The sequence below is a fragment of the Cuculus canorus genome, chromosome 2 (assembly GCF_017976375.1).
Source record: "Cuculus canorus isolate bCucCan1 chromosome 2, bCucCan1.pri, whole genome shotgun sequence".
Taxonomy (NCBI): Eukaryota; Metazoa; Chordata; class Aves; order Cuculiformes; family Cuculidae; genus Cuculus; species Cuculus canorus.
Window position 1 is genome coordinate 152,867,100 of NC_071402.1, and position 19,237 is coordinate 152,886,336.

A 19,237-nucleotide genomic window follows, 5' to 3' on the forward strand; every position below is an offset into this window, starting at 1 on the left:
GGAAAAAAAAAAACAAAACAAAAAAACCCAAACAAGCACTTTAATTACTGCCATAAATACAGAATTTGAGGGTCCATAAACAATTTCTTCCTGGCTAATACCTTCAGCACCTCCATTATGATCATACATGGTTATAGATTCTAGTTGCAGTTTCTGAGTGGCAGTTTGAAATACCTTCATAAAAGCACAAGCTGCAGTGACCAAGACCCATCACTACCCTTTCAGTGCCTCATGTGAAGACATTGGTGTTTCAAATTGAATCAGCCCTTTGGCATCCTCGGCTTGGAAAACCCAACAAGGCAGTAGCTTTTTATCCTATAAATGCCCTTTGTGAGCAACAATTTACATAGACTAACAAAAAGCACGAGTAAATTTTCCTAACCACTTAAAGTAAGGGAAAGCCAGCTGGTTTGATACATCAGAAGCAAATTAATTTTTTTGGAAAGTGGAACATTCAATGTCCTCCCCCACCATACAAAAAACAGCAGGAGCAGAGCAGGTATAGGAAGGAAACAGGAATGAACCCTAAATGAAGGAGTGAAAGACAAGGGCAGAGTGCAGATATGCTCAGTAATATAGCTGCGGCTTAGGGAATTTTAGCAATATCAAGATAACTCAAGTGACTAAAGCTGGAACAAATCAAAAAATATGGAGGTACAGAGCATGCAGAAAGACGTGTTGGGAAATCAAAGGATAGTCCTGACCTGCTGGAGAAGACATCTATAACAATAACAAGTAGCTAAACCTGGACTAAGTGACTGAAAAACTTTGGTGGCCTCTCTGCTGGTAGATTAATTGTGCGATGGCTGGTCAGACAAGAGGACTGGCTGTGAGGCAACTCAGCATGTCCAGGAAAATGTATTGTACTGCGGGCTTTCATTTGGCCCCAGCTGTAACCCTGATTCATGTTAAGCAGCATAAGAGAAGCCCCATGACAATCAATGGGATCACACACAGAAATCAACGCTAAGAAGTGAGAATATAATGTGAAGAATAAAATTCTTAGCTTGAGGGATAACCATGAACCAATGAACAAATTTGAAATATAAGTTCTTTGATGTAGGAAGCAGTATTATGCTCTCAGGCTAGAGAGCTTCTTGTTCAGTTGAATCCCAATATGAAACTAGCATTCTTATGGACTGCCGCAAAGGAAATAACACTGAAATTAGTTCCTGCTGCTGGACCTTTCCTGGACTTGTTACTCACAAAAAATTACCCGAACTTCCACTTAGGAGAGCAGAGTTAAAGCAGTAGTAAATGCTCAGTGTGAGGTCACTCTCCAGCAAAATCTGACTTGAATAAAAAATTGTCCTAAAATCTGCAAAAACTAAGATGCTGGGATGCTAAGGGTAAATCCAAGAGACATCAAAAAGCCTAGAAGCATAAACTAACATATCTAAAAAACAAAAAAGCGCATGATGTATCTGCTGCCCTCAGTAGCGGCAAATTACCAGCAGCACACATCTGTCTGCCATAAGTTCAGCCTCCTCCTAGCATTCCAATTTTAGATGACATCTGCAAGTAAGCAAGCTAGCTGACCTCAAAATGTTGATGTCCTGCCCCTTTTCAACTTTTGGGCAGAGCTGAGAGATGCCCAGTGCCCAGCACCTTTGTCAGCTCCCAGCCTTCTCCCTGGGGCTCTGACTGAAGAAAAGCGTTGGCTTTGCTGCAGCATATTTCATTCTGCCTACTTCAAGGCATGGCACCTAGGAGTGCCGTACATGCTCTCTTTTTAAATTACCCAAGGTTTTATTATTTTAACAACTTTCTTTTCAAGTGAGCTGAAATATTAATGTTCTCCTCTCTTCTCCTTCACATTCTCTGTGCTTGCAACATAACTCACCCTTTTGGGTATGCTTTCCTCAAAGGTCATCTTCTGGAGCAAGGTTTTCATGTCACAGGATAGGGACTCTACAATTGCCTATCTCTGTTCCTCCTTCACCTTTTCTTCTTCATTCCAAAGGAGAATGTTTTCTTAAATACTTTCTTAAATAAAATTTGCTAAACTTTCAGATTTTAAGAACAATAACATAAGACCAACTGTACAGACAGGAACCCCACTTAGTTGGTTATCAAGTTGTTATCATCCACCAAAGAGCTGACAGGCCATGAAAGCAAAGTGCTCATACTTATTTTTTCCAACAGAAAAATCTAAATCATGGGCAGAATATTTGCCCCAGTCTTGGAGAGTGCAACTACCACTGACTGCTGTCAGTCCACAGTAGATCCTCAAGACCATGCTTACACTAGGAGGTTGAAAGCAGGTGGGAGAGCAATTTCTTGATGGCAGTGGTGTCTGTCTTGAAAATCATCTGGGATCTATGGTAATGTGACAGTGTGAAAATGTAAAACTTAAACCGCTTGGCCAATATCCCAGGGTAAAATAAGGCTTAATCCAGGAATTGAGGCATTTCCCTTGAACATTAGCACAAGTCTTTCAGCCAAACTTTATTTCTGGCAATGGCATGAGATGTAAATCAGCCCTAGCTATCCCTAGGTAGATATGTGATAAATCAGTGCTAACTGATAATCAAACTATTTCATTCACAAAAATAAAAATAAAAAAAAATAGGAAAAATCATCCCATCATGTCAATCTGGTTATTTTGTTTTAAAACCAGCATAAAAATGCCCAGCACATTGCAGATCATAAACATCAAGCTCTCTCTAGACTAGGCATGAGAAAATTGTATGAAAATAAATAAAAGCATTAAATAAATACGTGAATGAAAGCAAATGAATTTCCTATGTTTACTAAACAGTACTAATATAGAAATAAGCCAAATGTGTTCTAGTGAACAAGAAACTGAGTCTGAAGTTAATCTCTTATATTTTTCTTTTTTTTCTATAGCTTAGAGGTCTTTTGTACTCCCATTGAAGTCATGGCCTCAAGTGATCCACACAGCATTCATAGTATGCTATTGTGTCTATTTTATTGGGAAATACGGTAATCAAAGTGCTAAAATAAATCTTCCTACTATTTGAATTAAAATATTGAAATGGCTAAGCTAATTATTTTTGTTATCAGTCTATTGGACTTGGTATTATAAATTAACCCCACAATTTTGACAGACCTTCTAGCTGTCTAATGCCTTAAAAAAATATTTTATTGAAGCACAAAGCATGCTAAGATTTTTTTTAAAATTAATTAATAATTTCTGGTCAATAAAAAGTTAATATAAAATGGTTTACTGTTATATGATTTTGGCGCTTGCACATTTGCTCTGTCCTACACCAGTTAAGGAGCTATTGCAGATTCCAGTTATAGCACTCAGAGCTCCGGCTGCATTTTTAAAGCACCAACTGTTACTTAATTTTGTTAGCATAAACACTCAATAAAATTTTATGGTGTGTTAAGCTCTCATTAAAGATGAAAAACAGCAGCAGAGAGCAGCACCCACAAATAAACAAGGAATGGGATGGCTTTGACATTGCTGATGCTTAGACCTCATTCAGATTCAGGGCTCGGGGCTTCCCATCCTAGAAGGCACTGCAGAGATATGGAGAGTGAAATCCCACGCACCACTGGAAACCTCTTGAGCTCCACACAGCCCAACTGTAACATCCTCAGCAAATATTTACTGGAGACAGAGTAGTCCTTCTCCAGCCCTTAAAACCTTAAAATAGCAGTTTTTCATACCTGCACAATGGTACAAACCCTGCATCGCCTCTACTCCCCATCAGCCCAAATACCCCAGCTCCACCAACACCAAGACTAGAGGAACCTGCTCTTCCCCAAGTTGCACCTCACCGTTGGATTCCCGCTAGCTGGGGAAAGCATGACTTCTGTCAGGTGGGTCTTGATAAGTCAAGGCATTTATAAAGTCAGCCTGGCCATCTCACTTTGTCTTCACATCCATCAGAGAGAGGCATTTGACCCTTCCACTGAAATTTCTAGTGTTGAACCTGCCATCATCTTCCTTGCAAAATGTCCTGTTAATGGGAACTTTACAGGACAGCTGACACTCAGACTGTCCCAGGAAACACTCAAGGGAACATGGTTGGAATTAACTGACAAAAACCATCAGATTTCAAGAAACACTCAAGGGAATGTGGTTGGAATTAACTGACAAAGCCCATCAGATTTCTAGGTAAAATTGTAGAGAGAGGAGACTTCACTTTCTGAAATAATGCATTATCTGATTAGGAATTTCCCACAGCTGTTACTCCTAAAATCCTTAAAGCTGGGTTGCTAAAGGTCTTGGAAATGTCTAAAATCTTCTTTCTATTTACATCAATAGAAGCAAAACTCTCCTCACTAATTCAGCACTTCCATTGGGTAATGTCAACTGGAAACTTACAGTTTACAAGAGAGAACATGATAAGAACGGTTTCAAGCACTTCTGCTGAATTCCCTGGCATTTTTTTTTTTTAATTTTTATTTACAGCCCACTTTTCATAGTTTAGCCAGGTTTTCACTTCCTCTGCTGCTTCATTAAAGATCCCCCACCACGGACAAAGAAGATAGAGAATCTATACAATCTGGTACAGGGGAAAGAATTAAACAAACACCACACAGTTCCAGCCCATGTCCAAAACAAAACCTTGTTCCATAAGCAGCCAAACTAACATCTGGTTTCTTAATGGACGGAGGACTCAAGTGTACACTTTTCTTCCCCTTCTTTGCCAACAGGTTTTTCCTGCTGACACCTACAGTAGGCAAAGGATAACACAATTCACAGAGGGGGATATGCTGGTGGGATGTCTTGGCTGGGGATTTCATGCAATGCTGTATTAGGCTACTCTGAAAGGTTTTGAGAAGTAATTGTAACTACTAAGGGACTGCCCTCTGAGCTACGCTGGATTTTGAAGACAGATGACTGATCATGTTTTAAAGCCCTGGCAACTACATAAATTCCTACATTAATACTTATTAGGTGTGGAAGCCAATCTTGCATTCCCACCAGAGCATTAAAATTGGAGAACTCGAAAATATACCACTTAGCTGTGCCCACACATGGTAACTTACCATACACAGTAAAACGCAACGTGCAAGTAAAACTCAACTCATTTCCACTTCAGCAATAATACAGAGAAGCTACCATGGCTTCCTTATCTTCATTTTCTGCATTCGACAGTACTAGAAACGCTGTGGCTCTATTGCTTCCATAACTTTAGAGGTATTGAATCGCTCTGCAATTAAACCAACATAAGTAAGTAACAATTCAACTGAAATAAGTGGAATTCATAAGGGGAATAATTCATGTAAAAGGAAGAAAATTAGATTCACTCAGTGTAGATGCAATGATATCTTATTAATTGCTTAAATAATAAACTACTATAAAATAAATACTCTCTCATACCCTGTTAAAAGGATATTATAGATGTGCTGACCACAGCTGTACGAACACTGCACTGCCCATTTAGATAAGGGCAGCTCCCTGCAAAGATTCATTTCTGTAGGAACACCCCACATCAGCAATATGCTTTTCTTATAGGTTAATTTTTTCTTTTCAAAACAATGGGAAAGCAACCAAGGGTACCATCAAAACTGTATTTCCAGTTCAGCTTAATTGAGTGTACTTCACTTTAACAAAGACCTCAAATTACCTTATAGAGTTGTTTTCATGCCCACTTTCTTACATCCCAATATTGCTAATTAGTACAATTGTCTCTCCTTTAAAAGAAAAGGAAAAGAAGTCTGTCTAAATTATTTGCTCAAGTCTGTCCAAATTATTTGCTCAAGTTATTAACTCAAATTATTTGAGTTATCCACAAGCATTCTCTATTCCTGCCTAAAAATAAAGTTGCAGTTATTTACGCAGATGTCCCAACCTCAGAACTTTGATTCAGCAAGCTTTTCTTAATGCTGATGTACTTTAAGCTGAGAGAGGAAGGGTGGTTGCTTAGTATCTGCTATAGCTCAAAATGTGCCCTCTAAGCCACATTTAGGAAATCTATGATGGAAACACGCACTGTTTGCTCAGTTTTAAATTAGCATTGTTCCATTTTAAAATATAGCCTGAGTGACTCTCACCAGTCCTGCTGGGACAGGAAAACACTTATGTCCTACCCATGTATCAGGACCAGAATCAGGAAGTGGTTAAAGCATAGATACACAAAAGGATCCAAGCGTCTAATAAAACATTTAGTTTAGTGCAGTTCAGGTTGTAAAATGACTGCATTAGCCTCAAAACACACATAAGCTATTTGAGTACTTATTAGTGATGCATTACTGGGGCCATAAACTGCATATAAGCATAAACCAAATGAGCTGTACTGACAAGTCACATGATAATCGGTCTCAGAATTAGAAGACCTGACCCAGAACATATACACTGACCATGTCCAAGACCAAGCTCTACTCAGAACAGTTACAGTCATTCAAAAATATGGTCAGAGAGAAGTTGAGAGAGACTCAATCAGCAGTAGTGTTGTGCCAAGCAGTATGCACTAAGGTACAGCTGAAGCTGTTGTACCATGCTGGGGTTCAAACTGTATCTTTCAGATTGCGCATGTCACCAATGGTTTGGCTAAATGCGTTTTCATACAAAATAAAGAGTAAATGCATCCCCCTTTCCCTGGAGACACTGCATCTTTCCATCTTGCCCACTCCAAAGAATAGCCCAGTGCTCTGTGCTGGCCCCTCTCCAAAAGGAGAGACAGGAGGGCTCCTGCTGTGGAGCAGCCTGTCTGCTGATGGATATGATGGTTTCCTGAAGGATGGGAGCTGGTGGGTTTCTGAATCCTCATAAACACTTAGGACACCAGATCCACAAGTCCTGCAAAAAGATACCTTTTTGCTCACTATACTCAGGTGGAGGAACCTAAATAGAATCATAGAATCACAGAATCATGGAATAGTTAGGGTTGGAAGGGACCTTAAAGATCATCTAGTTCCAACCCCCCTGCCATGGGCAGGGACATCCCACTAGATTAAGCTGCCAAAGGCCCCATCCAACCTGGCCTTGAACAGCTCCAGGGATGGGGAGCTGCTTACAAAGGAAGAAATTGCTCCCAATATTTTCTGTAGATTTTCCTCCCTTGAGATAGATGGACTTGGGAGTCCCCCATGAAACAAAGTGCCTTCTCACAGCATCTCTCTTGGTACTAATCTAATTAAAGAAGTTAAATTTAAGATACAATTTCTGTGCCTTACACTGGCTGGCACAGGCCTCTGGACTGCTGAAGAAAAGCCAAAGACCAGGATGCAACAACATGCAGTGTTGAAATGCCTAACTCCCCATATGGAGTTAGCCCTTGTTAATTCCTTCAAGATATTTGTCCAGATGTGACAGATGGGAACTGAACCCCAAATTCTTAGCCAAGATCTGAATAACTTTCCAATAATGTACACTTTCTTGATCAGAGTCAAAGCCTTCTCCCAGCCCACACAGAGAAATGATTGGTTTTGTACAGACTCCCAGTGGCTGTAGGGCTCTCCACCTCAACTACCCGAACATGCCAGAAATGTTTCTAAGATGAAGCTTTTCATTAAAGCATTGAGGTAAATCCTCTCGCCTTCCTCCCACAAATTGTCTTAGGAAAGGCAATGAGATTAGTCACAGGCAGGAAAAAAAGAGCATTAGAAGCTGTATGTACACAAACTATTTCTCAAAAAATAGTTCTCTTCAGCCAAAAAACGACAGTCTTTCAATAGCTCTCATAAGTGTCTTAGATCTAGATCTTGATTAGAAGCAGCACAACAGAGAAATGTCAAAAAAACCCACAACAGTTTTAGTTACTAGAGCTTGGAATTACAATCCAGCTATGCACTTGAAAGCTTTAATTGTAGCCCTCCTTTAAAACCTTACCTCCCTTGCTCATCACAGCTGCACAAAGCTGTAAATCTTGCAAAGGAAAGTTGAAGTCTAAGTGCTTATTGCCTCGCAAGAGGAAACTTAAGAGAAAAGCCGGGAAGAAAAGTGACCTTGCCTCAGTGAGTTGGCAATTGCAGCTCTGGGTCAGCACAACATGACAATTTTTTTTTTTTGGGGGGGGGAACCAAGCAAGAAATTGTTTCAAGAGCAGTCAACAACAGTGTTCGATTTATAACTGCCTCTTTTCAACCATAAACTTCCAGTTCTTCTGGAAAGCTCCTTCTATACTCCATCCTCCCTTTCATTCCCTCCCAAACTTTACACAGCCTGTGATGGGCAACAGACAGCCCATGATGTAACTACAGCCAAGCATTGACTGCGTTGCTGGGACAGGGCAAGTAAAGGAGATACAGGCAGACTTCTCCCTGCTTCTTCCTCTACTCAGGTATTATAGCCCTTCTCTATTAAGTGAGTGATTTCTATAACACTTGTAGAAAGTTTATATTTGCAGCACTTCTCCTGTTCCATCAGTTTTGGTTAATATTGGCCAGTGAGTTCAAAAGTTAGGAGATTAGTAAAGTCAGACAAGTCCCATTTTGTTGGCTGGGTTTTGTTTGTTTGTTTGTTTGTTTGTTTGTTTTTCAGGAATAAAGAAAAAAAAAGAATATTAAACATCTCATAAGCATTTCTGTGCTTTAGAAGTCAATGTCAGAAAAAAACTTTGTTATTCTGCCTCTTGTCTACAGACCTCTTACAGATGAGTTCTTTGTTTCTTCAGCCCTGTTTGAGACACTCTCATTTCTGAACTCTGCAAGGCTTCCTTGCAACTGACTCAGTCATGCATAGAGCTTTCTGTGTTTTAATTAAAACCCTGAAACCATCAATCATGTCAATCTTCTGACTTGAAAAAATATATTTATTTCAAATGGAAAAAATATCCACATCCTACAGCATTTGAAAATAAGAAGATACTTTTGAGACAAATACAATAGTATCAATTATCATGTGCTAAGAATATATGCATTTGAGCCCTATCCCTTCCTTCTGCATTAAAGTGTTAGGTCAGCAGCTTGAAACAATAAATTATTACTGATATGCAATAAACTTAGCTGTTCAACACAAGACTCAAAGAAAACCAGAAAGTGCAAAGAAAGGAGGCCCATTGTTGAAATTACAGGCAAGGACCATAGAGAACCCTCAATTTCAGGTCCTCAAATTATGCAAAGAGCTTATGCATGTGTTTAACTTCAAATATATGATTAGTCATGGAGCTAAGTAAATAATTTCAGCAGACTCATCTAATCTGTTTGTGTACTTCCACCACCCTCATCATGTCACATCTTTTAATACTCATATAGCCTCACGATTAGTGGGTTTAATCCTAAAAAGATCATATGAGAAAAGGAGGAATAACTGTATTCACTTTACAGAAGAAGAAGCATGAGGTAAATCCATGTGCCTAGGACTTTGTAGAATCAGGTCTGCCTAGACATAAAGTATCCAGCCAGGTGAGCAGCAGCACCAGCATTCCAAACAACACAACTTTAAGTCTAGAAGATGGAACATCATGCCAGTATTAAGAGACAAAATAAAAAAAAAAGAAGTTAACAGAGCACCATTTCTGGTGAAAGATAAAACTTTGCATTTCTTTAAGGTGCATCCCATTAGCTAACACAGAAATATGTCACTTTACAAAGTGCTGGACTCAAAAAGGCACTTGAACTCTTTAGTGGGGAAAAAAATCCACCATAAAACAGAAATAGAAACCATGAAAAACACTTCAAAGAGTTGCAGAAGGAACATCAACAGATTTATCTACAACAGGGCACATACATCTGGCCGACTCTAGTTTATATTGCAGTGTATCAGTGCTGTAAAGGCAGATTCAAGGGCCACGTTCATTACTATCAAAAAAAGGTTAGTGCAAATTTGATCAGGATCAGGTCTAAGAACTCAATTATTTTTGGTTGAATTCAGCGGAGTGCGCAATAAGGTGTCTTATCCCAGTTATTTTATTATTTTTTTTTAACGCTGGCTATACAAGCACACGGTGGCAAGAAGCCAAAGTAGCAGACAGAGAAATACCTGATCCCACACCAGCACAAACCTTTACCTTTGAATCATATTAACCCACTTGAAGCAGGAGCGCCAGTTCAGGCTGTTCCAGTACTTGGGGCTGTGAGGCCGCAGCATCTTCAGTCCCTGAACATCCCTTCCCCGAGCTCCAGTCTAAAGGCGTTAAACTGTGCCCGGAGAGCGCAGGGAGCGATACGCGCCCGCCCCGAGCACCCCTGCACGGAGGAGGCTCCAAACCCCGGAGAGGAGCCGGGGAAGAGATGCTTGAACTTGGCGAAGTGATGCGCTAGCGGGAAGCGCAGGGGGAACCGCTGCCTGGGGCGGGAGAGGACGCTCTCAGCTACAGGTTTAGGGACCGGGAGCAGCGGAGCGGGAAGCCGGGCAGCCCCGCCGAGCGCCGTTTGTCCCCGCGGGCTGCGCGCCCCTCGCCGAGCCCCGCGGCCGCTCTTACCTTGGCCCCCTTGCCGCTGGAGCACCGGACATTGTTGGTCACCCCGGCCGTCTGGTTCATGCTTGGGCCGGCAGGAGGGCAGGAAAGTTGGGCTCCGGGCACGGCACCCCGCGAAGCCGCGGAGGGCTGGGGAGGAGAGATGGGGAGGGGGGGGGCAAGGATGAAGAAGATGGTCTGGCGGCGCTCCCGGCTTCTCGGCTCCGAAACAAAACCTGAAACACCCCCGCCTATCTCCTCCCGTCCCCGGCACCGCTTTCCTCCCCCGCCCTCCCAAAGCAGAGGCGAGGCGAGCCCGATTCTGCCCGCCCCCAGCCCTCCGGGGCCGCCGCGCAGCGGGGAGGGCGCACGGTGCTCCGCGGTCCCCGCGGTCCCGGCTCTCCCCGGGGAGCGCTCACTTCTACGGCATCGTTTTGTTTTAATCTGCCCCTCTCGGTACGGGCTGTGGGAAATCGCGTTAAAAGCTGTCAGGGTTTCTACCAGAGCTGTTTTTTCTATTCCCCTGGTGCAGCAGTTTCCAGTGAAATAAATTCCTGGTTGTGTTTTGATCGACAGACTTTTACTTAGAAACAGAATCACTAGGATGGAAAAGACCTTTGAGATCATCAAGCCCAACCGTACATGTCCACTACGAAATCATATCCCTAAGCTCTTCATCTACCTGTCTGCTAAATACCTCCAGGCATGGTGACTCCACCACCTCCCTGGACAGCCTGTTCCAATGCCTTCCTTTTGGTGAAGACATTTTTCCTGATGTCCAATCTGAACCTCCTGGGTGCAATTTGAGGGCATTCCCTCTCATCCTATCACCTGTTACTTGGGAGAGGAGACCAACACCCACCTAGCTACAACCTGCTTTGTGGACAGTGATAAGCCTCCTTTTCTCCAGGCTAAACAGCCCCAGTTCCCTCTGCCGCTCTTCATAAGACTTGTTCTCCAGCCCGTTCACCAGTTTTGTTGCCCTTCTCTGAATGAACTCCAGCACCTCAATGTCTTTCTTGTGATGTGGGGCCCAAAACTGAACACAGTATTCAAAGTGCAGCCTTCCTCTCAAGCCCAGGATTTGGATCCTACTTTTCTGCATAATTCCTCTTCCAGGTGCACTGGAGTTCAGGGCGTTTTGTTGTTGTTGTTGTTTTTGTGAAATAAGTGCTGTACAAATGACTGTACTTTGTTGATAAATATTTTATATTTAAGTAAAACAAATAAACAATTCTGTGGCATGAGTCATTATCCAGATATTTTGTCTTCTGCCTGTTCTACCCCTTCAGCCCATAAAGCCAGACTCTGCCTCTTCTGTTCTTGCAACAAAAACTTTGTGGAATACAGTTCCCAGAGTAGGAAAAAAAACCCTGAAAAAATAACAACTCGCCTTATGTCTAAGCAAGATCTGGATAGCCAAGGCTGAAAACATCCACACTTCATTTTATCACATAAGGACTTTTTTTAAGGGTTAAACTGTCAGAATAGATTGTTTCAGATATTTTTGTTGTTTCTACAGCATACTTTAAAACTCTTAAATAAATAAAATCTCTTCTGGATGTTGCTCCTTTTCAGGTAAGTGAGGCCTTACAGCACTGCCTCTAGAAGAACAGAAATGCTCTGGTTTCTTGTGCACCAAAGCCAAAGCTGCTTTGAAGGACCCCAGCTTGTTCATTTCTGAATGGTACATGTCCCATCACCTGCTTAACTGGCTATATTTTCCAGCCCTGTAGCTAAAATGGTTTAGAGAGACTGTCATAGAGGCAGATAGCAGAAGAGAGACTAGTTAAAAGGTAAACTCAGTTACAGGCATTAGCCTTTCAGCTCTGAGGCAAGAGACAGGTTCCAAAGCCAGAGTGTTTGGTCAAACTTCCCTCCCTGTCAGCAGGGCAGAAAAGCAGACATCTAAAGACTGGTTTCATAAGAGAAACTAGGTTTCCCAGGCAGAAACCATCTTTTCAGGGTAAGTTCTTCTTCTCCAAGGAGCTTAATCTTGCAGTGTCTGCTCCCCTTGTTTTACTAAAACAAGGTATTTAGCTCAGAAGTGCTGCCAGTAAGAACTCCTGAGGGATGAGTGTCCCATCAACCCCCATGAGCAGTGGGTGCTGGCACCCTGGCTGAGCTATCAAGCATGCTCAGCTTCAAATATCACATTATTGCTGTTCCCTGCTACAGCCCTCTGATGGCTTTTCCTTTTTTTTTTTTTTTTCTGATTAAGATTTGAAGTTTACTGCTCCAACTGCTCCATTCAGTGGCTTGGTTTTCATATCTTCCCAAGCAAAATGTTTGCTAATAAATCCAATTATAGACTTTGAGTTGCATGGTTGGTGAGCCCTGACTGCATTATATTCTTGCACCATGGTTTGTTGCACTGAGACATGCAGAAGTCCCTGGAATTATTGGCAGTTGTATAAACACACACACACAAATTTTCATTAAAAAAGATGGGAAAGCAAAACTGCTGAAAGATATTTTAAATCCATGGCACACCCTTCTGACCACTACATGGAGCAGATAAAAAATCTGTACTATAGTGCCATCTCTTAAGGCAAATTCTTTGGAGAAAAAATAAAATCTATTACTACATGCACATTCTTTCTCTCACAACAGACTCTTCACATTGTACTAACTGATCATGGGAGTGTTGCTGCATGCTGATTTATCACAGTTATGTCCTGAAGCAAAGCCGGATGTGAAAGATACCGCTCCACTCCCCTTCCTAAGGAGCAACCTCCTCTATATTCTGCAGCCATTCTATTAGAGCCCGCAGGGAGTCTATTTTCACCACAGGACGTATTCTGTCTTAGCTCTAGCAAGAAAGATCCAATGAAAATCTCCTGCTTCTTCTCATTTCCCCATTTAATGCCTGCTCTGCTCATGGGAATTTCCATTCTCCCCTAAAACCAAGACAAACATTATGGCATTGGACCTCCCTTTTATGTAGGAAAGAGTAGCTTTAAACTGGGATAATGGGGAGAGTTTACAGGAGAAGGAATTTCCTTTCAAAAATATGAGTAAGCATGTTGGTGTTTACTAACCCATGGAAGGAGTCTGCTGAATGCATAATGGAAGTGCAGCCTTTGAAACATGGGAGGAATTGATTTGGTTCCAAACTCTGCCCAGGCCTCTCTCCAAGATGCGAGGAGAGAAAAAAAAATTATCACCCTTTGCCCTTCAGTGCCTCTCCTGCACTGAGGAAGATCCCATGTCTGCCTATTCACTTACAATTCCCTAAAGCAGGACACACGCATGCAGTCCTACAGGGTCCAGCATAATTTGGCCTTTTTTTTCAGCAAGGGCTCCTAAATACTGCAGAAAAAACGTATGTGAAATCATTAATCTGTTCTTTAAACTGAAGGGTTTTTGTATGTCTAGAAAAGAACAGACAATGCTACAAACAGCAAGAAGTTTTCAAGTGCCTATGAGAAAAGTAAGTGATTTATAGATTAGTATTCGTAGACCGTTCAGTGAAGTGTGAAGGAACAACAATATACTGTCATATAAGCTGTAGCATATAAACATCCCTTGGCATTTTACACTTTGAAAAGGATTATACATAAGCTCAGCTGAGAACAGTATTAAAAAGGAATCTCAGTCATACTTTTAGGGAACATTTAGTAAGAGAGCTAATCTGTCTTTGGAGCTGAGCTAAAGCTACGCAAAATGGATGCAAGGAAACTCATACAATCATGACATAAGACTTAAAAACAAAACAAAATTTTAAGACAAAATTATGTCATAAAATTTAATAATGTGTTGCGTGCTTTTTTGAGTTGTTCAAATTCATACTTCACAGATGAACTCTGTAATTTGGGAGAAAGCCAAAATAAGTATCAAGAGCTTTACATGTTTATCCTGACTCCAGAAGTTGGGGCTTTTGTAGAGGCATCCAGTGTCACAAAACTCAAAGATAAAACAGCGCAACTGCCAATTCTGTTAAATTCAGATCATTTTAATTTCTAGCTCAGACTTAGACAAGGACTTTTGAAATATCTCCCCATGTTTATAAGTTCTTCCCAGGAGCCTGTTTTGATCTACATTTGAGCTGTATGGGGTATGATATCACTGCCTTATGGACAATAGGGTTTTCAAGTTTTCACAATAATATCATGAAGACATGACAATTCTAGTTTCCTTCACCAATATTTCCAGTAGAAAGCTGCCTGAGATAACTTAACACTTTATCACTCTGCAGTTTTTGACATGACTCATGACTTAACCAGAAAGGTACATCTATTTTGTACAGATCAAAAGCCACAATGTAGGGCCACAGAAAGTCTTAGCACAAACTTGTACTTGGACAAAGGTCACACTGTTGCAGAAATCATCAAGGTTCACCTTGCTATCCACCTTGGAAAAGAAATGTGATTAAAAGCCTGGTTTAAGGGAAATGCTTAGAAAGATGAGTAGTCAACATGCAGCAAGTGTGGAGAAGTTGAGGGCACGGAGACGAGGAGGATGTGAAAATTGAAACCATGAAGTGCTAAAGAACACAATTCTAAAAATCAATGCAATGATGGATCAGGAACGAATGCAAAAAGCGCAGCATGGGAAGGCTATAATTAGATGATTTAGTCATAGCCAGAAGCCTGACTGAGCTTTTTGAATCCACTCAAGTGGACACAGTTAATGCGGAGTTGGCTTGATTGTTACAGTTCTTATCATGACAGCAACATAGAGGAGGTTCGCAGTATCCTTTAGTCTCCATTACAGCAATATAGGTAAAACCCCACTAGGACACACAAGGGTCTCTAACCCTATGGAAAAATGATTTGTGCAGACAAGGCTGAGCAACTCCTATTGCAGCTGTGCTTCTGAGACTAGTGATGTGGACTCAGCAAAATGTTAGAAAGTAGGAATAACCCCAGCAGCTCTTGAGTCTGTTCTGTCCACACTATGTTCAGAAGCTCTACAGTGAAATTGCAAAAAGCCAGTTGCCTCTATCACTTTCCTTTTATTACTACTAGCAATGGAGTTTAATCAAAGCTAATGTAGCGACGGGGAAGATGCCAGTGTACAGAAACATTGATGTGAACGTTAAGTCTCCCCAGGACAGAGCCATCTACATGGACTTCGAGGCTTTGTGAGCAGGCAAGGAAGAAGACGTGATTTGAGTCCCCCAAAACCTTGATCATGAACAGAAATCTTTGCCTAGCAGATTCTATCAGGACACATCCAAGCTGAATACTCAAGCTGGCACCTAAGGTGATGCTGCAAGCACAGAGCCCAGCCTGATGAAACCCACCTCCCAAGAAGGGTGAATTTCAGTACTGAAGCCAGTGCATTTAGAGCTAGCTGACAGCATCTCTGCAGTCCTCTGAAGGCTGCAGAGCTGACAGGTGTCAAAACCATGCCTGGAAGAAGTTGACCCAATGAGAATATGCGAAGTGGGTGAGAGCCAAAAACCCCCATCTTTCTTTGTTATTGTCGTCCTCCCAGTGTGCTTACTGCAGTTCACTCCTCGACCAAGCTCATTCTGTCTCCTTAGTTATATTTTCCGACTCTTCTTTTGCCTGAGAGGCCCCAGGGCATGATGGCAAAAGAGAGCTTAGAAAGCAAGTAACAATTCCACAGATGCTGGACTTTTCTGCCCACAATACTGCCCCTGCTTTTTGCTGTCTACTTATCTCATTCTACTGTCATAATTCAGGAGGAAGTGGTAGCTCCAGAGCACCAGAGCACAAGTGTTGGATCTCAGATGCAAGCTTTGCTTTTGGCTCAGCTGCAGGTCTGCTGAGTCCTTTCATCTCCTTGGATCATCCTCATCTTCCACCAGCTGTAGGTCAGCCAAGCAGCTTCTCTAAGACAGACAACAGGCTGGATTTGATAAAGGACCTTAGTGGAAGTGACACACCCAAGTTAGTTAGAAAACAGACAACATTACATCTCTGTTTTGTAGATCACACAGGCTCCTAAATTTGCTGGACACCAGACTGCCCAGGAAAGCCCAGTTGAGGCATTCAACCTGCATCCCTTGACAGCTATGAACTTACCTAGCAAGAAGTCAAGGTTTATAAATCTGGAGAGCACAAGTCCAAGATGAACCTCATGTACATTCTGGTGATAAAGGCTTCTTCTTAGTATTTCTGTGCTTTCAACCCACTTCTAGAATGGCATTGCATTTTATGTTTTGCAGCTGCTGGATAAGCAGCCCTTTGGCCAGATGTGTGAACACTCCCAGGTGAATGCCCTAACTATTAGGAATGTTTTAAGCATGGCATTATTAAGTAATAATTTACTCATCCCATTTAGTCTATGAGATCTCCTAATCAAGGAATGTTATTCATCAGTACCACTCTAGCTCTCACTCTAATTTATTTATACTTAATGGCCTTTCAAAGACAACTTTCCACATTACTTTCAGGCACAAGAATATATATGAGATATTAAATCACATCATGATATACGACACCTTACAAAAATATTGCATAATTTATATAGATTATAAACATAAGAAAAATAATCCAATGAACTCTGTCATCAAATGTTCTTGAGGCTAGGTTAAGGCTACATGAATCCTTTTAGTATAGTACATAAATGAGAAAAAAAATTATTCAAATCTCACCTTTGCAGAAGAAGCAAGTTCTTTGAAGCACATAAGAGATTGATATTTCTGTATTGAAAATTAAGGTTATCTTAATTAAGGTTAGCTGAAGCTCTAGGGCTACCTTCTTTGTATGGGTGAGAGGGATTTCTGCGGTGATGCCATAATCCTGCTAACCACAAGATGGTGCAACGTTTGGCCATGCACTGGTGGGGTGACGTTCAAAAACCACTGACTCATGCACCACTCAGACATTTTGCAACTTCAGGTCATTTTTGACAGCTCTCAAACAGTGTACAAAATCCATACTAATAAAAAATGAAAAAAAAAAAAAGCTTTATTCAGTACTAGTTTAGAGAAATTTCCTCTTTAGAAAAAGAGAGATTTTTTTCCCTTAGAAGGGAAGATTTTAGAAGAAAAATAAAAATAGGAAAACAAGTAAAACTTTTCAGAAAAAAAATCATTGAAAATTCAAAATCCATAATATCTCAGAAAATATTTAGAAGCAGTTGGGGACTATCACTGTGTTACTCATAGGATTCCTAATTGATGTCCATTTCTGCAGACTTCTCAGTTGCTCTGCATCTGTCATGTTGCAGAACAGTTGCCTTTTGGAGAAGCAGCACGAAACCCAGCATGGGGTCTGCAGTCCCTCTGTGGATCCTGAACATCAGAGAACAATGAGGAGATTTGCACCCACCAAATTAGAATTTTTATAAGATAATAACAGTTTGAAATCAGAACATTAAATCTTTCCAGCAAAAATTATTAAAGTCTTCCCCCACCCCCTTAAGAAAAATGATATTTTTTTTAATTTGAGGAGGTAAGAAATCTACAATGCTTTTATTGAGTTGAAATTACAGTATTTTTCAATGGTCAATTTTGATGGAAAATTCCCAAGCAGCCTTAGTTTTCATTTTTGTCTGTGTGAACTACTTTTTATCATGAAGAATGTGCAACGCAGACACACAGTATCCCCGAGGCAACTAAAGCACTTGCTTAGATGGAAAAGGAATAGCAAAAAGATGTTTTAAGACAAGATTCTTGAAACCAGATGAGTTATTCTGAATGCTTCAGTTATTGGACAGCCAGCCTGGAAGACCTTCTTCATTTTAACAAAGTGCTGAGCCGTGAGCTTTCACTCCCTGAAATCAGGTGCTTTTAAGAGGACTTGCATTAGGCTCCTGAAGAAATTAGGAAACAGCAGATTCTGAATTCTGAATTACATTTTTAACTGTTTACTTGATCAACCTTCAGTGGAAACAGAAGTAGAGGATGAGCAATGTATGACCCACCAGCTTGCAGCAGGTCCCTCCAGTTTGCAGTGGTCTATAACACAGCACCCAAGCAGAGTCAGTCCCCCACACCTCTATCTGGGGAGTCCCTTCTGGTTTGAAGGGACTTTACCCTCCTCTTCTTGACCTAGAAGAGAAAGTTAAAGTGATTCAAAGTCTTTTTCCAACCAAAACTGTAAGCCCACGCCATTTCCTATAAAATATTCTCTTTGGATCACATTAGTACAATATTTTCACATGTACATTTGCCCGTTTGTTAGAGACAAATGACAGAACCCCTGCTACCTCTGTGTAAAGACTGTCCGTTGTCTTCCAAGACCTGCTGTTCAAACATCAAATTTTTACAAGCTAAAATCAAGAAAGGCAATTTGAGGTTGTAATATGTTAAACTCCAGTATTTGAAAACTACAGTCAGATGTAAAGAAACAGAAATAAACTGGTGAAAATTACATTAACCAGTAAGAATTGCACAGAAGCATTTAATCTGTATTCCCTTTTTGTGGTATCTCTTTTCAGTGATGGAAAGTTGATCAGGTCAGTTTGGTACAGCTGTGACTAATGTGAGGTGAGCTGGCATAGAATACCCATTACACCTCATTTCATCACTGTGAAACAACCCAACTTGGTGGCATAAGCGTTGGGCTGGGACCCTGAGTCGGAGTCCTGTTCCTATCATGGGCACCACAAGCTCTGAAGAAGTCAGAGCCTAAAACCATGTTCTAGAGATCACTGTAGTGGGCACATGAAGCTACATGGCACTGAAATTATTGAACTAGCACATAATGCTTGAGTGATTACCCAGGAATGCACTCCATCTTCCACCTACCATTTCTTAAGCATTTTACCTTATGCTTTAAGTATAAATGTCATTGACTTGGACATAATTTACACTACAATTATTGCAAGAGATGTTGTTGAATCCACACACACAATCTGAAAAGCAACAACAAGAACAGTTATAAGTTAACACTGAGACTTTAAAAAAAAACAACAAACAAACACACACAACAAAAAAACAGACACAGGAAGAACTCAAAGATAGAGATACATGTTAGCAACCATAACTGAAGTACTACAAACCTCCCTAATACCAATGTTCTGCTTTTCAAAACAACTCCATCTGCTGAAATATA

At 41.0% G+C, this 19,237-nt stretch overlaps 1 protein-coding gene across 1 annotated transcript in view; it reads right to left on the reverse strand.

The window, feature by feature from the left end:
- DPP6 (dipeptidyl peptidase like 6) overlaps positions 1 to 10,483 on the reverse strand; it is a 559,332-nt gene extending 548,849 nt beyond the window's left edge. Inside the window, exon 1 of the mRNA XM_054059588.1 lies at positions 10,287 to 10,483. Coding sequence (XP_053915563.1) covers positions 10,287 to 10,346 — 60 coding nt within the window. The 5' untranslated portion in view covers positions 10,347 to 10,483. The remainder of the gene's footprint in view (positions 1 to 10,286) is intronic.
- Between the last annotated feature and the right edge of the window lie 8,754 nt (positions 10,484 to 19,237).